Here is a 25,578-nt window from a genome sequence, read left to right as displayed (position 1 = left end):
GCTCCTCAGGGGAAGGACATGCTTTAAAAATGGATGGATAAAGTGGCACGGTCCATCTGCACCATACAAAAAACTTAACTGCTGTCCATACAATAACAAGCAAATTAATCGGTTGAATTCCTAACCCTGTAAAGGAGACACTAAACTGCATTAGAATCATAATTTTTTCATTTATTTTTTTATCAACCATTTTCAAAAATATGTTTAATTACAATGTGGATTGCAGGGACTTTGTCATTTGCATACCTCTAAAGTAATGCCATCCTTTTAACTCAGAAGAAGTGATTTACGTTCACTCATGCAGTAAATAGTGCTGGCTAAAAGACTCATTTAAGCTCCCTGGTGTGATAGAGCAGGCAGGTAGAAGACGCATGACTGCCTTGAATGCCAAGGTAGACACAAAAACAGCCTATTTACAGTATTAACAAACATAGGACAGTGCAAGGGGTAATTTCAGAATCAAGGTTCTAATAGATGCTGAATGTTGTAGAGGTAATAGAAAGAAATATTTTTTTGGACTACTGTTAGATTTGTTTTAAAATAACAATGCCACTTTAATGTCATGAGGTGATAAGGGCCCTGCACACCCAGAAAAGTGGGCTGTACCATCTGGGTATATCTCACCATCTGCTGCTTGAAACAGGTTGGAGAGATAGATGAGAATTGCTGTGAATAAGCATTGGAATATGTGTACTGACAAAAACAACGGGCAATAGAGCTACACTTGTTCACCATAACTGACCTAGTTACTTTAGACTAAGAATTATTTACATCGGACTTGAACAGAAAAAACATCATGGACCTTAATCGTGGCTTTGTCATCTGGACTCTTATAGTTAGTACATGTGCAGGGGTAAGTTATTTGATATCTTTTTTTTTAAAACTATTTCAAAAGATCAATGTTTCTGTGAAGTTCTTATAGTGTGCATGCACTTATGCCTTTCAGGTGAAGACCGTTCATCCTGAATGTTCTATAGTATTGCATCTGCAAAAGAATGAAGCTGAATGTCAGCTCAAAATCAGTTTTACGCAGTCTTTGTTAAACTTTAACGCTTCTGATACAGGTGAGAGTCACAGATAAGCACTGATACTCAAAACATTTCATTAGATGTCGACTCACACTTTTGATCCTTTGATTTTATCATGTTATTTGCATAAATTAATATCCTCAGGCTTATAGATACAGCAGACCAATCACTACCTGTTTTTAATTCATAATTCAGTTCTCTTATGGCATTTATGTCAACCTGAGAGTTTAGAGTTTAGATTTCAGTACATGTCAATAAAAATGATAGATGTAAATAAATACACATTTTTGGGGAAAAAATCTGTACATAGGTTTTCCGATCTAGATGTTTGATATTTTCTTTCTTTTTTAAGTATTTTTCTTTTTCTTAATTTTACTTATTTAAATGTTCTTTCTATTCTCTTGTATTATATATGTATACCCAGAGCTCCTGGAAACCGCAACAAATTCTTTGGCAAATAAAGCAGATTCTGATCAATTGCAAACATGGGACTGACTAAGGATAAAGCATTTAACAGATTATTTCATTTTCCTCTTTCAATTCCCTTTTAAATACTGAGATTTATAAAAGATGGAAATTCAACCTGCATTGTTAAAGCACCATAAAAGCAATCCTGTCAATTTGTACGCTAGAGGTTTTCTGAAGCCAAACAGCTTTGCATGAAGAACAGACAAAAGTTCAAGTCATTAATCCCAGGCAATCTTTGCTTTCTTGCTTGCCATAGTCCATTGCGTTTCATTGTATTTTTTGCAACCTCTTGAACTATAAGATGCATTACTATAAGACAACATAACTAATTCATTAGCATTAACGGTGACAGGAGTTCACAGGGAAACATACTTATGATGATGAGAATCAGTTTAATGTAGCTGATAATTTGACCAAGAAGAAGACTTCTGTAATCGTTGAGCCACTGTGGATGTCTTCAGGTTGTCTGGTTGAGTGGGATGGAGTGAATTGCTGGCCCGCAGTCAGTGTAGGAGAGAGAGTCTCGGTGTCTTGTCCACCTCCTCTCCTGAACTCCCATGGTAAAGTTCCAACACACATCAAAGCTTCAACACATTCATTGTACTCTTGTGGCCATGTAGTCCAATGCTGTGACGTACAGTAAATGTAAAAGTCTTTATGATTGACTTCTTTAGAGCTGATCACCCGCACCTGCACTACTGAGGGATGGAGCAGGCTGAGTGTGCCTTATTACAGCGCCTGCTTTCAGGACAACAGCACAGAGCAGGAAGACACTGGACACAGAGTAAAAACCTTGAAGAAATCGTATTTGACATTATATGAACGTAATTAAATGCTATGGATTATAGCACTTCTGGATGGGTTCTAGGATCCTGTTCAATGTTGCTACTGTGGAAAGTGTGTGATTTTTTTTTTTCACCACCATCCAAACATGAAAAATTATCTGTTTTTTGAATGTTTTTTAAACAGTTTTCCTGAACACTTCCCCTCCCCCATTGACTTCTCTTTTTTTTTTAAAGGTTAGGTGTGAGAAATGGCACTTGGTTTGATATTTTATCTGATAGGCCTACAATGCCATTCATATTTTAACATGGCTTAAGTGTCCAAATACATTTTATTGTGCCTAACCTGTTTTGTTATGAGACACCTGAGGATGGCGCTATGTTCAATATTCATTGATTGCATTAAGTTATCAATATGAGCTCAGTATTAAGAATTAAACTGTTCAGCTCACTGTGCAAATCATGATGTGGATAAGGAAGGTTTATGCCCTAAGCAATTATGTTACAGGGAAAATTGAAATATTGAAAAAGAAATGACACACATCACCTTTAAAGAAAAGGTTAATTTATTAATTTAGATTAGATCAAATGGATTCTCCAATCTAAACTTGATATTTTTCTTTTTACTGAAGCGAGAGTACTTTGCCATGGTGAAGTTGATATACACCGTTGGGTACGGCGTGTCCATTGGCTCTCTCTGTATTGCGGTCTTCATCTTCTGCATCTTTAGGTAATTCTAACATTGAACATTCACTTCTTGCTTCAGTGCCTTTACTCTTTCACTGTTCTGCTGCATGCTGGAATTCAATTCTGGTGAAGGTTTTTTTTTTTACATTATTTATGCTTCAAGGAATGCTGATATCATGTAATAGTGTCGCATTTTCATGAATCCAGCAGAAAGCTTCTGTGTACACGGACCTACATCCACCTCAACCTCTTCTCCACATTCATCCTGAGGGCTTTGGCTGTGTTCGTAAAAGATGCTGTGTTATTCGCCGACGACACAATCAATCACTGCACAGTCTCCACTGTACATCACACCAACGACATGACTGATAAGATCAATGCAAAATAAATGCCATAGCATAAATCAGATAGTTTGATTCTCTATAACCCGAATGCTGTATTTCATCTGCCAGGTTTTGTGCAAGGCTGTGGTGACGTTCTTCCAGTACTGTGTGTTATCAAATTTCTACTGGCTGCTCGTTGAGGGACTTTATCTCCAGACACTGCTAGTTTTCACCTTCGCCCACAAGGGAACATTCTTCTGGTGGTATACTCTTATTGGCTGGGGTAAAACCACATTTTACATTACAGGAAGCATATTTTACACAAAAACTGCTCATTATATGACTTATTCTGAAGTGTTCATTGATTCTTTTCTCTGTCTTACAGGGACACCATCTGTCACAGTAATCATCTGGACATTCCTCAAGCATAAATATGACAATTATGGGTGAGGAAGAGATTATTGTGCATAAATTTGGATCTGCAGCTAACATTTATCTATGTACTTGAGTGTATCATAAACGCCTGTGTTTACGTGTTGGTAGGTGCTGGGATGACATGGACAGTGGCTACTGGTGGATCATCAAAATTCCCATTTTGCTTTCTGTATTTGTAAGTTTATGCAGAAAACAATGAAACACTGTTATGGAAATTATTCTATTTGAAAAGTGAGGAGGAAAACAGACAAGTGGAACCTTCGAAAAGTCAAAGTATCAAAAGTTTATTTCTTGCAAGAAATTGGCATTCACATACAGAGAACGTCTGATATGAGAAGGCAAAGGTCAGTCCCTTTTGCCAAGATTATATACCCCCAACATATCCTGAGTGGGTTGCATTTGTCATAAAGATTTGTCTCTCGTTTACCTTAAAAGGAAACGTCTGTATACTTCTGTGTTCAAGATCTCGTCTAAACATAAATTCTATCTGGACAGAACAATGCCCTGCCTGCCCAAAAACCCCCGCTCTCAGCCACTGCTCTTTTTTCACACCTATTGCCTATCTTTAGTTCGAACAAAACTACACACACATATATTCTTCACACTTCGGAGTACAAAAGGTCACTTGGAGTACACATAGTCTTTCGCTACTTAGTTCTTCTTAGAACATATTGTTCCTGCAAGCTTATTCTAACTTATGCATCTCTAAATGTTTGGTTACATATTTTATTATTGTGCTTTAGCTTATATGATTAAAGGTTGGTTACATATTCTATTATTGTGCTTTAGCTTATATGATTATATTCCTTTAAATGCTTATGAGTAAATAAAAGTTCAACGTTAATACAAGTCATATCTATATATTCAAAAACAAAAAGAATCACATCTAAAATAAAAGAATCACATCTAAAATAAAAGAAACACATCTAAAGTAAAATAAATCACATCTAAGGTAAAAACACATCTAAGGTAAAAACACATCTAAGGTAAAAACACATCTAGAATTAAAATTTCCACCACAACACTCATATCCCGGTATAATACTCAGGGAAAACTATAGATAAGATATTTGAAGGTTTATGCCTAAAGATTTGACTGCACTGTAAAAAATGGTAACCTGCAATTGTTATAGTAAAGGGGTAACAACTTTTTGTTGACTCAAAATTGAAATGAGTCAATACATCACCAATCCTTCTTCCAAAATGTGTTTTTGTCTTACCCTGATTCACTATGGTAAGTCTATTACACCTGTCACTTTGACGCGTGTATGGTGTGGGCGTGGCATAGGTTAGTCACAAAAATATATATTTTTTAATGGCGAGCAGAGAGTCTGAAAAGAGAACTCAACAGAGCTCGTAATAAATTATTGACTTTTCCGAGATGGCGAGAACTGAGGGATTTAAAAAGTTGAGAAAGGAACATGGAGGTGGCGTTTTTATTACTCCGATTAGTCATTTATTAAACAGATAAATTGCCATATAGCTCTCTAAAAGACAGAGTTCATTGTAAAGCATTATCTATTATGAAGGGTCATATTCATCTACAGTCACACAGAGCCGAAACAATGTTCTTCTGCAAAATGCATGCAGTTCTGTTCTTAAAACGCTAGACTAGTAGACTAGAGGGTTACATAATGTACCTTTAACCCAATCTTGAATTACAACCATTTAATTTTCATGTCAATGCAAATGCAAATGCAAAAAAAAAAGGGGGGGGGGAGGGGGGGTGACACTTAAGGGGTTAAAGACTTATTTGATTTCTACCTGACTATTAACGTATTTGGGCTAATTCAGTGATATTAAACCAATTCATTTAGATGTTACAATTTTTTTGTGTCTTACCACAAAAATGACACTTGACCATCATACTTTTTAGACTTATTGACTATAAATCAAAATAATAAAAATGATTGTACTTTTAAACTTTACAGGTGAACTTTGTAGTGTTTGTTAATATAAGCAGGATGATAGTTGTGAAGACAAAAACCCCAGAATCAAATGGAGGAGACAGACGGCTTTACAGGTGAGATCTGTTAAGTATCTCACATAGAGCACACTATGGCTGAACCCGAAATCACCCCATATACCCTTAAGGGGACCGCCATTTGTAGTGATGTCCAAAACCATAGTGGACGTTACCGAGTGCACTCATTCAATCCCACATTGCACCGCAATAACTGTACAGCCGATGTACACGGCTGTCCGAATTTGCTCACTCGTTTTCATTCACTCCTTCAAGGGTAACTGTTTTAGTGGACTAACATGAATAGTGAAAGAGGGTTTAGGGGGCGATTTCGGATTCAGCCTATAGGTACGATTACACGACAACGATGTACAAATGACACCATTGTAAACCCATGAAAATAACTAAAAACGTTGTATTTTGCTGCCAGGCCAGTAGTTGGCGATGTCACTTTGTAAAGAGACACTATGCGCCTATAGACTGAACACGTGATATGCATGACGTCACCATTTTCACGAATTGCGTTTTTGTAGTTTACACGGAGAAGATAGCGGTATAGTTTTCAAAAACTTGCACTATGAAACCAGTTTTCAAAGGTTTACGTTTAAAGAATAAAAAGTTTACTTTTAATTAAAAGTGGTGTAGTGTAAATTGCCCCTATTAGGCTTCTGTGTTACAGGCAATGTTGTAGATACGTATCATTATACATGTTAAGGAGCCTTGATGTCTATTATCTACCATTCACTTTTTTTTTTACTACAATTTGTGTTCACTGTGTTCTGTAGGCGACTGGCTAAGTCAACTCTTCTGCTCATCCCTCTTTTTGGAGTGCATTACACCGTATTTGCTCTTTTTCCCGAACATGTGGGTCTAGAGGCGAGACTCTTCTTTGAACTTGTGCTAGGTTCCTTCCAGGTACTGTTCAGGCACTTGGCTTAATGCAATCTACAGTTTAGCCCAGGAATGCCAACTATATTGTAGCCTACAATACAGCCATCTTAAAAAATCAGCTGTCAGGATTTGTTTTTATTATCTCTCTCATTTGAGAGGTGGTGAAGAGCCTAAGAGATGCTTATGGAGCTTGTTTATAAGTGAAACTGTGCCCTCTACAGTAAATATACTTAAAATACAAAAGCTACAGCATGCAGAAACATAGTAGTCAATTATAAAATGAATAAAGTCTCAATAAAAAAACCTTTTAATAAATAAAAACCTCTCAATAAAGTCATGACTCATAATACTAATTTTGCCATTTCTTTTAAGGGTTTCATTGTGGCATTGTTATACTGCTTCATGAACACTGAGGTAAGATCTCATTTATTTTTAATAGCAAATGAAGATATAAAGAAATATTTTCTGACCTCTTGTAATTAACTAACTACTGGATTTCATAGGTCCAGAATGAAATAAGAAAAGAGATTGAGAAATACAAGTCTCGAACTGACAACAACACTCTCCAAATGGCAACGCAAGAATTCACTCCATAAGCTTGAGGACATTTTATGACAAACGCACTTCAGCTTGCTCTGTCATGTTATGTTGTTAAACCACTGTCATGATAACTACGTAAATGTTTTCACACATCACATATGGTTGGGGGTTTTTTCGGTCATGTAAAAGTTAATCTATATGGAAAAAAGTATTCGGACACCTAACCATTACACCAACAGGGACTGTAATGACATAATCACATTTTAAATACATAAATATTTTAACTCTGATAGGACACCTGTGAACTGTAGGGGAACTTTGATTACTTAAATCACTTGCAAAAACTAGGTTGATTAAAAGCAAAAATGGCTTCAATTTAGTTTTAAAAAGTCAGGTGTGAAAAAAGACACTTGGTTTATATTTTGCCACTTAGTTTCATATTTTATCTGATGCAATGGCATTCATACATATTTAAGAGTGACTTGTGTCCAATTTTGTGGCCGCTGTATATTTGTTTCCACATTTGTCTAATGAATTTTGTGTTTTGGCATGTTGACAAATTTTTATATCCTTGGTTTATACTTTACTATTTTAATCATGTGTTAATATTAAAATTGAATTTATAGAATTTAATGCTTAATTTTTTTTTATGTTTTTTTGTGACACCAGAGGATGGCGCTACATGTTCAATATTACGTAATTCAGTGTGATGTATTACCTCATCAATATCAGTTTAAACATGAGCTTCTTTTCAGTCAGTATTTACAGTAACATGTCATGATGTGGAAAATGTGCATTAGACATTCAGTTTTAAACGGTGAGCAAATAGTGATGTTGTGCATAGATTCAGAGGTTTTCTGAAAAAAAGTTGTTGTTAGCATGTAACGTTAGTCTACAGTTCATCATTCATCCCTTACAAGAAGCATCTGCAACCTTATCAGTAGGAGTGATCAACTATATTAAATTTCTGTTCAGCTGCATGATCTTTAAACAGTCGGTGTGAGAGAGAGAGAGAGAGAGAGAGAGAGAGAGAGAGAGAGAGAGAGTGTGTTTTAGCATATCTGTTTCACACACATATGTATGTATATATATATATATATATATATATATATATATATATATATATGTAGTGTGTGTGTGTGTGTGTGTGTGTGTGTGTGTGTGTGTGTGTGTGTGTGTGTGTGTGTGTGTTTTGTTTGAACTGCTAACAATTTAGCCTAGCCTATATATTTATAACCATTTGTTAATCATGACAAATTTAGCATTTAAAACATAAAAATAACAATGGGCTAACAATGCACTGATTCAATTATTCGTTGAATATAAATAATAATTTAAATTAAATCTTAATCGATTACTCTTGGAAAGATTAAACTTTTTCTTCGCGCTTCCCCTAGTGTGATAATTTTCCTTATCGGAATAGGTTATTTTCGTTAGATATATTTTACAAAGAAGTTAAACAAGCGGTTTAAATAGGCCTATTCCTTTATAATACAAACAAAACCTTGAAATACGAATCATTCTCTAGTCTATAGGCAATATATAAATGGTTCTACTGTAAAAACAACCCATTAAAGCATCTGCTCCAGAAAGGTAAAGTAGAAAGCGTATTTCAACACCCGCATATGTAAGAGTTTTCAGTGATGATCCTCTATACCTGCGGCTCAATCTCAGGTTTCATTCAAGACGTTTATGCGTCAGCAACAGCTGTCCTGGAGCTCGCGCTGGCCTCGGGTAAGAGAGACAAGACTTCAGCTGGAAGGAAGACCAAAGACCGGAGGGTTTGTGGAAATATTTACCTCACTGTGAAAGGTAAAGCTGTGGTCAAGAGCGCACTGCATGATGCATAGGTCAGTCGGTTGAGGGCAATGCTGTGTCTCTATCTGGAAAGCTGCGGGATTCATTTTGGCCCCCAAAAGTTTTGATTTCAGTGTTGTTTTAATATGCTGTTGACCATGACTTGACAGAAGTGTCTAGCTTAATAAGAAGCTTGATATGAACATGTGATATATTAAGGAATTGGGATTTAAAATTGTGATGAATGTTAATTCGTCATGATTTAAGTTGGGCTACACAGCATAGCTGGACATAGCCTACTGTAAATATGTCCAATAGTTAGCTATACAATTAGATAAGTGGAATTTTAAATAATCAATATGGGAATTTGGAAAAGATTTTAAAATATTTATCTCTGAAATACTTGATTTTGATTGGTCAATCGTGGCATTCTGCTGGCAAATATACAATGACCACTACATTTTAATTGAACATTGTCCCAGGCTAACTATTTCCTAGCTGTGCTAGTTTCATGTCTCGAAATCATGCTGTGGTCTTTCTTTTCAAACAATAAAATAATTACAAAATTAATTATAAATTAATGCTGAAACTCAATTAAATATTCATGTCTATTTATTCATTGATTTATTTTGAAAGCGGGTGTGTAGTAAGCAGGATAATGTACATTATCATTTTGGATGTAACACTTTAGTTTAGGGTCCAACTCTCAGTATTAACTAGTTGTTTATTAGCATGCATATTAGAATATTGGTTGTTTATTAGTACTTATAAAGCACATATTATAAATCACATATTTATTCGGCATGCCCATATTCTACATCCCTAATCAAACCAAAACTTAACAACTACATTAATAAGCAGTAATTATGAGTTTATTGAGGCAGAAGTCATAGTTCATAGTTAATATAGTGAGAATTGGACCCTAATCTAAAGTGTGACCAATTTGCATTATCCTTTTACATATTCACAAAGTTTTTTTCTTACTCGCATGTTTATTTGCTCTCCCCCATATAAATAAGCAAATAAACTATAAATGTATATGTGAAGACTATACAAGTTTTCCCCTATGGCTAGGCTAATGTGTCAGGTCTATTGTTCCAGCAGATGCTGACTGTGTAGCCGTACTCTTTTTCCCATCCAACAGAGTATGGAGTCAGAGTTAAATATAGCCTGGGTCTTCATTTCAGGGCTCGGCTGATGATGCTCGTAGTACTCAGTTGTACCCCACCATTCCTCCAATGTTAATCCATGTTGCCCCGATCAGAGGTGTAGGATGTTGGAGACTCTTGGACTGTTGGTCCCGAGACGCTCGTCAGAAGCACGCAGATCGGATTTTACCTAACCCCCCCTTCAGATTTATGCGCTTGCCTTTCACAGAGGTACCTGTAGGAAGTAGTCTCATTTCACAGAGGTGCCAGCTAACTAAAGGTTGTTTAATACTGGATATTGCTTGTGATTGAAATAAAAGATGTTTGTTTTTAGTTTTATTGCTGAGGGCAAGATTGAGACCTGAGATTGGACCTTGTGAGTTTAGCCCTGGTGGACGGGTTGTGGTTACTTGGAGCTAAACGGTGACAACACCATGTACGTATATGATACTGTCATGGATATATGGATGGAGCAACTGTTCATGTCATCATTCAGTGACATACTAGTTATTTGGTGTAGATTCGGTTGAATTAGATTCTGTTGTGTTGTGTAGAGAGTGTGTGTGTGTGTCTATGAGCGAATGCTGGGCATCACATGTTCTTGGACGCAAAAGGTGTTGGTTTTAGGTTTCTTTCACCGGTGAAACCATGTGATCTTCTGGCAATCCCCCTACCAGCACTCTCCTAATGTGTGCAAAAGGGGACTCAGTGTTGAAAGTGCAAACATGAATTTGACCCTTTTCAGCCACCACACATTTTCGAGCATCCGGAGTTTGTAGTGCTGTGACTTTTAATATCTTCGAGATGTTACAGTATATCACTATGAGATATGTTTCGATCAAGGGCATTTTTAGCCTCTCATCAGTACTGAGGCACAGACCTCCATCAAAGTGTCCCAATATTATTATTTTTTTCTTGGATACTGTTACATACAGATATATTTATATAAATTGGCTTTGCAGTTCAGAGCCGAGCTGCTTCCTTGTACTCAAATGATAAGACATTTGCAGGTTTAATTTCCTACAATGAATTGTAGGTAAAGATCTCATGCAGTGCTCTCTTTATTTTTTGTCTTATAAAGTACCTTGTTACTATTTTGGTGTGAAAAACAGATTTTAGTGTGTGAGTGAACTGTCCAAATGAATCAAATTGAATCGCGGACAAAAAACGGTTTTGTCAGATTAGATCAAAAGAGGGATTTATTTCTGAATCTGGCATCATTAGTTGATTGCTGGAATCTTATTAGGGAATATGATTCTCAAGGGTGCGTTTTGTCAAAGCCAACTACGTGTATGGTCGCAAGTTCCGTTAAATTGTGTTGTAAGATGAAACTTGCGACCATAGTTGGCTTTGACAAAACGCTCCCCAGATTCTGTAATCTCCATTGTCAGACAAGGACTTATCAGTAATATTTTACTGTAAAAAGACACCCTGGTCTTTATTAATTTGTATTGATTACTTTAAAACTGCAAGTGGTGGTGTGACTACAAGTCTACATCCAATTGTAATAATAATCAACTTATATCTGTTTATTACTGGAGAGGGGGGGGGGGGACATATTAGTAATCAATGTATGGAGTTCCACAATTAAGCAAATAGAGAAAGACCTTAGAAGATGAATAATCCTAATATTTGGAATGAAATTACCACAATTTACAAAGTGATTTCAGTTGATAGCAGTGGATTGGAGACATCTTTGCCAGCAAGGCTTCAGCATTTGAGCTTTGTGTGAGGCCTTATAGAGCAAGGTTAAGTCGACACGGCAGAGTTAAAGAAGACATAGGCCCAGAGAACGCCTCATGTCATCATGGTATGGTAATAAAATCTCATGTTTGTACTACTGATCATTTGTTTACAACTTACCACATCAGGCATAAGTGCAGGTGTCAAGAGGTCACGAATGGATATAGTCAAGCTATTCCTGGTCTTATTTAAGTGAAATGTAGAGGTGTTTTGCTTTGTTGAAACATCAGTTGTCTCAGCATAGTTGTATAGTTGTAATGCTATTTGTGCTTTTCAATAGATTTTTTCCACCTTTGGATGTCAGTCAGTGACACTGTTTTATGAGCAACATCGATCATGTGTTAAACCTCAAGCGCTTGCCTGTGTGCAGTTACCCTGTAAGTTATTTGGACACTTAAGCTGCTCTAATTATTCTAGCCAGTTTTGAAGTTATGGACATTTTTTGCTGTCAGGCAAAAATAGATTTATGAAGAATTGGTCTTCTTGCACCTGAAAACCTATTGCAGGCACCTTGGACATGATATTAGTTGTTTGTAGTCTTGAGTAATTTTAAATAAATGTGGTTTTATACCAAATGGAGCCAAATGAATAATGCCAAATTTCTATTATTATTTTTGCCATTTAACAACATGAACATACAGCCTAAATCTACATCTAATCTATAAATTACAAAGCCTCCTAGAGACTGACGTCCCTGCCCTTTACATTGCGGTTCGGGCAGGTTCTAAAAAGTTGTCGTTGAGTCGGACTCGGGTCTATTTTTATCAGATCTATCTAAGGTTGAGGGTTTTTTAGTCATTTTTTTTAAACAGAACTAATTTATGCATGTAAGATTTGGATAAGAAGTGATTCTGTGTCAATTTGGTTCTGGTACAGATCTCTAGAAAGTTAACTCAGCTCAAGTTCTATCTTTTTTTTATCTTCATTTTGAACATACAGTATTGCTTTATAATTTACACCTTAACACAATTATTTGATTTTTACCTTTCTAAAAAAAAATACATGACAGATTTTTTCTAATCTATGCAATTATGTATATATATTGGTGGACATTTCCTATATGGTAGTTCATTATTCATTATTATCTTTTACATCTGTGTTTTGTTGCCAAGCATTGAGCGGCAAGGATCACTCAAATGAAGAGAATCTTTCACTATATTTCTGAGTGCATAACAGAATGAGATCTCTATTTGCCTGTTGTTCTTGGGTGTAGGTACAGTAAGATGCAATACCAGCAACAAATATCAGCATGTCATCAGACACCATTATTGACTTTTCTGTAATTGAGACTTCAGTCAGTGTCACTAGTCTTGCCCTTTGTACGGCTTTACAAAAATCTCTGTTGACAGCTACTGTATATGAGCAAGTTGACGGACTATTCAGTGGTATAGTTGTTACTTGTTGAAGATCTGATCTGCTATAATGCAATCAGGAAATATCTTCAATAAAGACTCTGCAAGAAGTATATTTTAAGGCTTGGGGAAAACTGGGCCCCTGACCTGATAGAGACTTTTAAAAAGTGTAGGAGGGGGTGGCGCTCTGTCTCATCCGGTCGTGAAATAGGACAGGAGTTCCACACTTTCCCATTCCAGGACATTAGACAAATATAATCTATCTCAAGACCCACCAAAATGTTTTAGATGGTAGTATCAAACATTTGATATGACAGAAATCGAGTATTTAATAATAATAATAAAAATATTATTATTATACAATAAAAAATATAAAAATATATATTTTATATACAACTGTAAAATTTCCAACTGTAAACATTTTTACCTTTCAATTTCTCCATTTACAGACGCTAAAGATTATGTAAAATATGTCCACAAAAACATGGAACGGATATGAACTGTAATCCGCGCTGCAATTGTCGTTAAACTCATTGCGGTGACATATTTTCTCTTTGTGTTGGTAATCAAATACATGCTTTTCATGACATTTGAATTCTCCGGTGTAATGCAGTCTCATGAGTCGCTCTGAGACCCTGAAAACACTATCATAACAAGTTGCATGTGCACACTTCACTTTGAACATGCAGTGCATATATTTACATAATTAAATCACAGCCTTTGCGATTCGAACTAAACTGCCTGTGTCTGTTTATGTGTGAGTCATTCATTGAAACGTAAATTTAGCTGCAGCCAAGTGACTTTGCACGACCCACCTTTTCCCACTCTCATAGTTTGAAAACCGCTGATAGTAGATCTTGATGGCAGCTTAATAGCCCCATCCGGCACAGTGAAGCTTAATATTGGTGGGAAAATGACATAGAACACCCTCCATTTTTGGCAGGTGCTCTTTTGGAAAAGTTTGCTGCAGTGTAAACAAACTGAAAAATTGTTCGATGCTAAGCTGCAAAAAATGGGTCAGAAATGGTTAGCTAGAAATGCTAATGATGCCACAACCAGTATTGGGGGGAAACACAATAATGTGAGTTACGTAATCAGATTACTTAAAAAAAAAAAGTTTATTAATTACTTTTTTCATTGATTGACACTTCTCCTGGTCCTGTGTTGAGAGAAATTGTGAGTGAGTGCAGAGGCGTTGTGTGAACATGGTGGTTATTGTAGTTCTAGACTTACATTTTAAGCAGGCATTTACTCATTTCACTTCCACAAAAACATTCAGTATCCCTCAAAATGAATAAAAACAGAAATACAAACTATTAAAGGGGTGGTTGATTATGATTTGATTATGATTTAACTTTTCTAACTTTAGTTAGTGTGTAATGTTGCTGTTTGAGCATAAATAACATCTGCAAAGTTACAACGCTCAAAGTTCAAAGCAAAGGAAGATATTTGCTTTTAAAGAAAAGGACTACAACAAACGGCTGTTAGGGACTACACGTCATTCCTCCCGGGTTAGTGACATCACCAACCCTAACATTTACATAAACCCCGGCCCCGGGAACACGCAGTCCATTTTGAGAAGATGAAGAGTTGTTGTAGTAGAGCATATTTGTGAATCTGTGTGATGAATCGACTGCTTCTCCCTGGTAATCAACGCCACCCCATCCCTTAAAGGGATAGTTCACTTTAAAATTAAAATTCTGTCATCATTTACTCACCCTCAAGTTGTTTCAAACCTGTATTAATTTATTTCTTCTGCTGAACACAAAGAAAGATATTTTGAAGAATGTCAGTAACCAAACAATAGTCTGTACCCATTGACTTCCATAGTATTTTTTTTTCCTACTATGGAAGTCAATGGGTACAGACTACTGTTTGGTTACTGACATTCTTCAAAATATCTTTCTTTGTGTTCAGCAGAAGAAATAAATTAATACAGGTTTGAAACAACTTGAGGGTGAGTAAATGATGACAGAATTTTAATTTTAAAGTGAACTATCCCTTTAATTCGCCGCCCGCGCCGGGCTAGAGAATCATGCGTGATGCCTCTGACAGGCTAGGATGCCGGGCCGCTATTCTCCTCAAGTTGTCATGTCAAAGAGGACAAGCCGCGATGCCGAAGCCGTCGCCCCTCGCGCCTCAGATCGGAGAGAGGAAGAAGCACGTGCGGCCGCCAGACACCGCCCCCTTACCTGGACCCATCCCATTTTAGGACATTTTTGGACATTATATGTTCATTTATGTTAATAAATGCCTCTCCGAGGCTTGACACCACTCCCAATGTGTCTGTCGTTTGCTCTTCCCGCCACAGTCTGCTCAAGCTGTCGCATCCGTCTTTTCACATGCAATACAGTACGTAATACAAATGCAATAGCATGTCACTCTGTAAGCATCTAACAGTTCCCACACGAGCGATTTTATAGAATATCATGACAGAATTTGCTAATCAAAGATAGTTAACTCCACATCAGCAACATAAATCCATCAACTAACCATTCAGAAATGTTCTGTTGCATTCTACATGTTGTCACTTCTTCTTGAGTCTCTCCATCATTGTACGACTCCAGTTTAAACATAAACGGCAGAACAGTTTCTGACATTTTAGTGCTTGTCTGTGTGAGATAATCGGAACTGCTAACGCACGAGATCGTGAAGCTCCGCCCTCTGTGCCGGGAGCAGCAGCTCATTTGCATTTAAAGAGACACACACGAAACAACGCGCTTTTACTCGCCCTCAAACAGGGACAATTTTAACATGCTGTAAAAAATGATCTGTGGGGTAATTTGAGCTAAAACTTCACATACACACTCTGGGGACATCAGAGACTTATTTTACATATTGTAAAAAGGGGCATTATACCATCCCTTTAAGCAAACCTGCAATAATGAAAATGTTGAATAATACATCATTTATGTATTTAATCTCACTTTATTAACCAGTGTCTTTGCAAATTGACCTTTGATGATCCAATTGATCCATACTAAGCAAAATGACTTTGTTTAAACGTCACAGTGTTTCACTTTTCGTTTTTCGTAAGAGTGTTAAACTTTCTTCTCCTGAGTCATTTCACTTCCAGCATGGAAGGGCCTTTACATTTGCCAAAAATATAACTTTTTTATGTTGTTATTAAAACAAGTAACAGGTGAGAAAATGTAACGCAATGCATTACTTTTCTTGAATAGTAACAAACTAGCATAATTAGACTTTTTTACTTTTTAGGGAGTAACGCAATATTGTAACGCATTACTTTTGAAAGTAACTTTAGAAAACTTAAGAAAAGAGACGGTTTGAATTCAATTACAGTGAATATGTAATGCAGTGACATTGACCTGCTGTGAAACTCAAGATGTTGTGCGCTGTAATGGGTGGGAGGATCAAAGTGAGGGACCATTTGTTTTTGATGGTTAAAGGAGTCTCATGCATAAGACTAGGAGTTGGGCGATGAGGTGTGGGTCGGAGCTGAGTTGGCGTGTTAGCCTGTTTATTGGTGCGATGCGAGTGAGGCTGGAATGAGCAGAGTCATCTCGCTTCTGTAACTCGATGCTCAACCGTGATGGCCCACGGCAGCTGAGCAGACACCATATCAGTGTTTGTGTGGTGCGCATGTGTGTTAGAGTGATACAGAGTGTAAGTCTCCCAGCCCCTGTTGCCCATATACTGGGTCCCCATAAAGAAACACTGAATCCTTTAAGTGTACGTATGTGTGTGCGCTTTCCACTTGTGCCCATTTTATGCATATGCTGCCCTACAAAGGCAAACTTATTTTCCACTGAACTTAAAAAAAATATTTATTATGATACAATCAGAATTTGTAGTAAAATATGTGCATTACAGAATTAATAATAAAGGCTGTGTTTTGTTCTTTACAAACACTTTACAATAAGGTCAGATTAGTTAACATTAGGCATTAATTAAAACTAATTAGTTATGAACAAAACATTTAAGTAATTATTAGGTCTTTGTTAATTTCAACATTTACTAATACATTATTAAAATCAAAAGTTGTATTTGTTAATGTTAATTGAGCTAACATGAACTAACAAAGAACAGTTGTGTTTTTATTAACTAAAAATGTTAAATACTGTAACAAATGTTGATATTGCTCATGGGTATCACTTTATTTTACAGTGTCCTTGTTACACGTTACATGTACTTAGCAATAATGGTAAATTATGCATAATTACAGCAACTGACCCTAAACCAAACCCTAACCCTATAGTAAGTACATGTATAATTACACTGTAACAATGACACCTTAAAATAGTGTAACCACTCATTGTTAATGTTAGTTAAAGTATTAACTTAACTAATGGGACCTTATTGCAAAGTGTTATATATTGTTCTTTATAGTTTTTTTGCAGTTTAATCTGTTTGAAATATTTGTTTACTTTATATTTTTGTAACTTAATTCAATACAGTGACAAAAGCTTCGGGAATGATCGTGATATATCGTAAAATTTGATACCGTCACATGCCTATTATAGTTCATGTCAGCTCAGGTCCATTAAATAATGTTGACAGATGCAACTTATATATTAGTAATTAACATGAGCTACTACTTTAGAATTATTTTTCATTGTTAGTTCATGTGAACTAATGTAATTAACTATTATTAACAGATGGTACCTTATTGTAATGTGTGTTACCATTATAGTGTTTGATTTCACATTCAACGAGAAAAATACAAAATGGCGCTCTGACACACTTAACCACCTTCTCTGTAGTAGTGGGCAGCCATCAATTGACTGTGTCTCTGTGAACTCATCATGATCTATGTGAGTTGGCGGGGGTGACTGTGTCTGCTAAATTAATAAGTAATATGATGTTCTAATGTTTGGTTCTCTTTGGTACTGTGGGAAAGTGTCTTGCTGTCTCTCCCAAGCAAGTCTCGCACATTTTGTCATTGCTTTGGCACATTTATTTGGGTTGCCTCATGCTTCAGTCTCAAGGATGGGATCTCACAGGCGGAGTGTGGCAGACTGGAGGTTCGACTGGTCGTGGCTCATGTCTTAGAGGGAGTGTTTGTCTGCCAAGCGTACATCTTCAAGGTCAGCTTGTAATGTGGCCTTTTCCTGGCAGTCCACAGTCATCTTAACTGACATTTCAAACCTCCGTGGTGTACACTTATTGTTATATTGAGATACTTTATAGATCATTAAATGATGTGACCTGAAGTGACTCTCAGCACAGCACAATAATATCAGAACTCTCTACCACAGGTTAAATGAGCAACTATTCTGATATCGATGCAGGGTCTGAACCTTGTTATACAGTCTACTGTATCATATTTGATACGCACATTTCTAAGGCCTTTAGATTATCAGCTTGGCTGAAAAACCTGTTGTACATCTACTGCCTTCTTTTGTCTGATTTATAGTTTATCGTTTTTGATTATTCACTATTATTATTCACTGAAATTTCACAAAAATTCAGTTCAGGTACTCATGCTTATTTTTCACTGTAAAATCTTATTTATAAAGTAAACGTGAGAATAACTTCTATATTGTTTGTAATATTTCAAGATGAACATTTACTGGACTGAAGCAACTTTTGGACGTTTTTGAAGGTTTACTTGATTATCGATTAATATAGGCTATATGTATATATTTTTTAATTCATGTTAAAATGTAAACTATAAATTCATCAGGCTTTTGACTGACGTTTATTTGTTCATCTCTCAATCATTATTGTATTGCATTGCATTATGTTTTTCCCCTCACAATTAAAACTACAGAGCTTTGATCATAAGTTGCCATTCACTGCTACAATAATGCACATTTTATATATTCTGTGTAGGCTTATGATGTTTTGATATCATTCATATAACAGCCATGACTGAGTGTTTTGCAGTTGTATTAATGCCCAGGAGATGTTATTAAACAAGGATGTCAGTGAGAGGAAACTCTGTCTCATACTAGAGAATGCACCCCCATAAAGGTTTAGTCATGAACGGCCTCCAAAAACTCGTGTTTTTAAACGTAGAATGGGGAATTTTTTTTAGTGCATGTACTGTACTTAAAAATGTTCTTTTTAAATTGATGGTATACACACCACAGCTTTTGGTTCACAACCAATAATGTTTGTCGTCAGACTTTAATTTGTTTGGTTGGTGTTCTTTGGGGTTCATGTGCAAGTCAAACCACAATTGATAATTTGCATTGATAAAATTACATAATTTGCATATTTCACACTCCTGGTCACTTATTTAGTTACTGAACTTAATTGAAACAACTAACTTGAGCTGGATATAACCATTTTATCTTCTGTAGAGCTGCTTTACAGCTTACATTTGTTTAATAATTGATACATTTTAAAACAATACCACTGTTATTTTCTTGTTTTAATAATATGAAGGTGCTTTGACACAATCCGTATTGTGCTATATAGGCGAAATAAATGTGACTTGACTTCACTTCTTATAGATATTTGACTCTGAATAAATTACTTTAGCATTTTTTGAATCTCTTCAAAAAATGCACACTCTTGCTATACATCCGCAGCAGACGAAATGGAGACTTTTCATTTTCATTTTCCTCAAAATGCACTTACTCTTAATATAACTTCTATATATTAAGTCCATACTAACATTCATCATAATTAAAATTCCTCTCTCTCTCTTTCAGGAGCTCGGTGTAGAGATTCCCCGTTGAGGTGGTATCTCTTCGCGATGCCAAGATGGCAAGCCTGCTCACAGACTTATACACGTTACGCAAATTCACCCCAGAGTCGCTGGCGGAGATCGACAGGCTCATCCAGGAGAGGAGCACCAGGGGGGAAGTAGACGGGGCTGAGGAGGAGCCACTGGCACCGAGCAATGATCTGGAGGCAGGAAAGTGTCTGCCCATGATCTATGGTGAACCACCAAAGGATCTCCTCAACACGCCTCTGGAGGATCTAGACCCCTTCTATAAAGCACAGAAAGTCAGTCTCACACCCATAAATGTTAAATAGATTGCCCTTTATTTAAATCTACTGTAATCCTGTGTTCATCTGGGGTGGGCGATATGAGTATATAACATATTAAAATATCGCAATATAGTTCTTTTTGCTTTAAATAAGGTTTTTATGATATCAGCATTTTTGTTACCATTGAAATTTCATAATTCTTGTCACCATTTTCAATATCACAAAAAAATAATACTAGCCTAAGTAAAAAAACAACAACCCTCAAGCTACTGAAGACAAGAAAAGTGGTGTGTGAAAGAGCACGATGAAGCTAAATTAATTACTTACTTACTAGATTAATGCTAAAAAAGGCTTTAATAACGGAAAACTCACGAAACCAAACTCAGCGATAGCATAAGTGGAAGACTTCTTGACTGAAATACGTTCTTCCTCTTCCAGAAGGCCCCCCATGCTTGGCCTTTTCGTATTTTGACGTTGGATTCGCTAGAGGCGATGTGGGAGCCAAGATATTTGAAGTTCTTTGTCCATTCGATGGTCTGTCCATCTAGCTCTATGTGCTGATGATTGTGTATTGCCATTAGGGGTTAGGGTTAGGGTTAGGGTTAGGTCCAGACCAGCATATTCTTGGTTACTCAGTGCTTCTGTTTTACCCATGTTGACTTCAAGGACTACTCTCCTGGTCCACTTTGCTGTTGTTGTGAGTTGTTCCTATGCTCTGTCCAGGGTGTTTTTAAATAGGTCGATGTCGTCGGCGAAATCCAGGTCAAATAGTGATACTTCTGGATTTCTGCTGGATTCTTTTAAATGTGTTACGATTCCGCGCGATAATGTGATTCTCTGAGTGTAAATGTGCTCAGATAGCATAGTCCAAAATCTCTACCGGTTGACAAATTTCTACTGGTTAATCGTGTCTACCGGTATATCGCCCACCCCTAGTGTCTATAAATGTTTTTCAAGTTGCCTTCAAGTTGTGTTAACCTCTTTCTCATTTGCAGACGTTTATTGTCATAAGCAAGGGAAACACAATCTACAGGTTTGCAGCTGAACCAGCAGTGCTTTGTATCAGTCCTTTTAGTCTTGTCAGAAGAGGAGCGATCAAAATTCTTATACATTCATATCCTTCTCAAGCCATCATTTTGATAACAATCAAAATTTGTTGTAATGGTTATCATGATTGATACAGTAATGAGTTTTTTGTCATATTTACCTTGACTGTGCTTCAAATATTTTAGTATGTTCATCATGATCACCATCCTGGCCAACTGCGTGTTCATGACCATGAGTAACCCTCCAGCCTGGAGTAAAACAGTCGAGTAAGAGTTGCCTTGTGTGAACACACACGTTTTAGTGGCAATGACTTTGTTGAATCTCTTGAGTAGCAGAATTCTCAAATAATTTTGGAGAAATTAAAGATTAGACAGTAAATAAAACAACTATATGAAATATAGTAACAACACATTTCTTGCTGGTTTATTTATTTAAATTAAAAAAAATTATGTATCTTAAATATATCCCAAAAATGTTGTATACTTGTCATTTAAGACTGATTTAGTTCAGTATTAATACTAGTACTATATAATTGTGACTCTGAAGCACCTTTTTTTGATAATTAATTAATTCACAAGAAACATATTTATTTCTGTTTATTTATTTGTTATTGCAGGTATGTTTTTACTGGTATATATACCTTTGAAGCAACAATCAAAGTTTTGTCACGAGGCTTCTGCGTGGGACCTTTCACATTCCTTCGTGATCCATGGAACTGGCTTGATTTCATGGTGATTAGCATGGCGTGAGTATTTCAATTCACACACACACACACATATATATATTAACTTCAATAGATACTCACACATACACACACATATATTGGCCTATGATTGAAATACACACACACACGCACGCACACACACACACACACACAAACACACACACACACACACACAGACACACACACACACACACACACACACACACACACACACACACACACACACACACACACACACATAAAACTGGTATTAAGAATGTTTCTTTGATCTAATGTTTTGCAATGTATCTTTCAGACACCTTCTCAGTGACTGTCAGCCACATTGGTTGACAGTTCTAAATATAAAACATATAAAAACCAATCACTTTCCACTGCCAGGAACAGCTAACACAAAGAAATGATTAGAGGAATAATCTCACTGTTAGCCCTTACTGTAGAAAAAGCCCACATTCTTACAATATCATACCATTTTCCATTAAAACAGTAATATACTGGAATATACCTACAGGAATATACTGTGAATTAACAGCGCTCAAAGTCGACACTCAGAGGCTGTGTTCCCAATCACACCCTATACCCTCATTCACTATTCCCTACACTAGTTCACTAATATACTCCACTTGACAGATTGAATGAAAAGTGAGTGAATTGAGACACTGATGAACACCTGATAAGCAGAATCACTGAAGGACAGAGAAACAAGAACAGAAAAAAGAGAAACACAAGAACTACAACTGACTTCCAGACACACTGAGTGTGAAACCAGTTTAACATTATTTATTTCAAGTTCTTGTTGAGAATGAACAGGGATTTAGTTAATAATAAAGTTTGTTGTCACCATGATGGAGATCAGTATTTGCTTTAGCTGGTCTCTTGTACCTTAACTCATAAACTTCGTTCATTCATTTCTCTTCGGCTGCTGTAACAGTGAGTGTATAAAGCACATTTGTTACAGCAAGAAAAGTCAAGGGGAAATTGATCAGGAGTTTTTGGTTTTGTGAATTTAAAATTATTCATGATTTATTACTATTTAATATTTAATTTAATACCATATATCTGATAATCTACAACATGGAATACAGCAATATTTCTGAAATCAGGTAGACTGAATTTTTTTTATAAATCATATAGTGCATTAAAATTGTATTAACTCCTGCTTGACTCTGACACACAAAGACATCAACAATTATCATATGAATCTCAACAATGGTGATGATCAAAAGTTTCATGTCGCAATGCATGCTGGGTACCAGGATAGTATAAAACTCCCAGCATGCTCTGCTGCATGAATAATAATTAAAAATATATATATTCCTACCATTGTTGAGATGCATGTTCTAATTTGTGATATTTATGTGTTTCTACAAGACAGTGTAGCTCTTTTCTTTTTGGTTATGCATGTGTTACAAATAAATTAGTCATTGTTGCTGTTGTTTCACAGTGGTGGTAACGTAACATTTTTGATTGAGAATTAAACTCTGAATGAGTGAGAACTAACTTCTTAGTGAATGGACAGGCCACATAATGATTTTGTCATGATAGTGAATATAATCACAATCATTCACGAACTGTGTGTGTGCACAAGTGTGACTTGCAAAAACACAGCTCAAGCAGCAAGAGAAAAAATAATGTGTTGGCATCAGCAACCCAACTAAAGCAAACACTGATCTCTATAATGGTAACTTCAAATCAAACATTTTCAATTTAACATCTCAATAACTACTTCAGTAGATGTATGACAGAAATAAAGTCATACTGGTTAATAATACGTGTAATAATGTGTTATGGCTGGAAGTCAGTTGTAGTTCTTGTGTTTCTCTATTTTCTGTTCTTGTGTTCCTCTTTCCTTCAGTGATTCTGCTTGTTAACAGCAGGTGTTCATCACTAATGCTCAACAATCACTTACATATTCACTTAATTATCTCACTGCAACACTGCATCAATGTTACTTTTTACTCTTTGTAGTGTGGATTTTCCTGTGGGGTTGAAAGGGTTAACAGTGTAAGATAAAAAGACACACCCACAAAATGTATTTTAACAGTAATAAACTGTAAGTTATAAAACAGGTTTATACTGGCAACACTGTTGCCAGTAGTTTACTGTAAAATTTTGTTTTTTTGGGTCACCATTGTGCTGAAGAGTAGAGCCTGTGCTTCAGTCCAGCAGAAGATCTAGAAACAACGATGATACGCTGCATGTTGCTTTATTTAACAAAATGTAATTGCTGGTTCAGTGGAAATCTTTTTATGTACTTAAGTTTTTTAATGGTTTCTAATGGAAGTTCTTAACTCTTTTCTCACATTATTAATGCATTACACATTTTAGTTTTACACATTTAAATTACAGTTGGTCAATTTAAGGCAGTCGGTTTCTGCAAGTGAAATTAGTTTTAAGTCAAATTTTAATTTAGTGCATTTTACAGTAACAAACTGTATAATACAGTAAATAACTGTACAAATAACAAATAGGTCTAACAGTGCTCTTTTGAATCTTGAAATTGTATCATTCTAAACCAGAACAACTTTCTTCATACTAATATTACTTCATACTGTGGAATACAAAATATGAGTAGCACTTCATTTTACAGTCCTGTTTCACATGTACATACTATGTTCTTATTATAGCTATTACAATAACTGGGTTATAACTCGGTACTAACCCTGAACCTATCAGTAAACCTGACCTTAACCCATGAAAGTCACCTTGTATTACCAGTGCTTTCTTTTAAGTATACATTCTGTAAAATAATGTTTAACCAAAATATAAGATGCTGAAGCCTGTTGATAGGCTGTTTATTTTAAGGTGACGTAATTAGTTACATTGTACTTACTCAAATAAGTACTGATTAATATTAATTAACTAGATGTACTTACTATAGAGTTACAATTAGGGTTTGGTTTAGGGTTAGTTACTTGTAATTATGCTTAATTTACTGTTATTACATGTAGTAACGTGTAAATACATCACCTTAAAATAAAGTGTTAGTAAAAAAATGATTATGCAAAAGCACCATATAAATATCAATATTAAAAGTGGGTCATGTTTTCTTTATTTCAGTCATATTGTAGCTGGTGTTGTCTGTTGTGCCTATTTGACACTGATTTGTGGATTGATTGTTTCTAGGTACGTCACAGAGTTTGTAGACCTTGGTAATGTGTCAGCACTGAGGACGTTTCGTGTGCTTCGAGCTCTCAAAACAATCACAGTTATCCCTGGTATGTAATAGTTCTTTAAAATGCACACACAAATGGAAAAGCACTAAACCACACAAGCGCAAATGTTTTCAATGGTATTTTCTTTAATGTCTTTGGATGCAACTACATTTATTTACAGTTTTGATTTTAATGATAACACCTTTGCATTGCATTGGGGTTTTTTTTCACCCTATGTCTAAAAAAATGCATAACGTACATCAAAAAAGATTTGTTCTTTTGTTTAAATCTCTCCTTGTACTTTCCGCTCAGGTTTGAAAACCATTGTCGGGGCTTTGATTCAGTCAGTCAAGAAGATGGTAGACGTAATGATTTTGACCGTCTTTGCACTGGCTGTATTTGCCCTCATTGGCCTGCAGCTGTTCATGGGAAATCTACGTCATAAGTGCATCCGTTGGCCCATTCCCAACAGCACCATCTTTGATGTCTACAACTCCACCATGGTCAATGACACCAGCCTCAACGTCACAGATACTTTCGATTTCAAAGAATACATAGGCAATGAAGGTGAATTCAGGTCAAGGTTATTCAAT

The 25,578-nt window shown here is 36.0% G+C and overlaps 2 protein-coding genes across 2 annotated transcripts in view; both read left to right on the top strand.

The window, feature by feature from the left end:
* Positions 1-796: 796 nt before the first annotated feature.
* ghrhr2 (growth hormone releasing hormone receptor 2) lies at positions 797-7,747 on the top strand (the record flags this gene model as incomplete). Its single annotated transcript, XM_079595463.1, has 13 exons — positions 797-853; positions 947-1,064; positions 1,958-2,056; positions 2,171-2,280; positions 2,911-3,008; positions 3,176-3,308; positions 3,418-3,571; positions 3,674-3,734; positions 3,832-3,898; positions 5,654-5,745; positions 6,471-6,600; positions 6,949-6,990; positions 7,080-7,747. The coding sequence occupies 13 exons, from the start codon at positions 797-799 to the stop codon at positions 7,170-7,172; spliced, it is 1,254 nt and encodes a 417-aa protein (XP_079451589.1). The 3' UTR covers positions 7,173-7,747.
* Positions 7,748-8,798: 1,051 nt separating this feature from the next.
* scn4aa (sodium channel, voltage-gated, type IV, alpha, a) overlaps positions 8,799-25,578 on the top strand; it is a 40,979-nt gene continuing 24,199 nt past the window's right edge. The window contains exons 1-7 of the mRNA XM_079594611.1: positions 8,799-8,928; positions 19,780-20,077; positions 21,058-21,180; positions 21,290-21,375; positions 21,726-21,854; positions 24,957-25,048; positions 25,298-25,552. Coding sequence (XP_079450737.1) covers positions 19,832-20,077; positions 21,058-21,180; positions 21,290-21,375; positions 21,726-21,854; positions 24,957-25,048; positions 25,298-25,552 — 931 coding nt within the window. The 5' untranslated portion in view covers positions 8,799-8,928; positions 19,780-19,831. The remainder of the gene's footprint in view (positions 8,929-19,779; positions 20,078-21,057; positions 21,181-21,289; positions 21,376-21,725; positions 21,855-24,956; positions 25,049-25,297; positions 25,553-25,578) is intronic.

The sequence above is a fragment of the Phoxinus phoxinus genome (assembly GCF_949152265.1).
Source record: "Phoxinus phoxinus genome assembly, chromosome: 21".
NCBI lineage: Eukaryota > Metazoa > Chordata > Actinopteri > Cypriniformes > Leuciscidae > Phoxinus > Phoxinus phoxinus.
The sequence above is the reverse complement of the archived record's forward strand: the minus strand, read 5'-3'. Positions and strand labels throughout refer to the sequence as shown.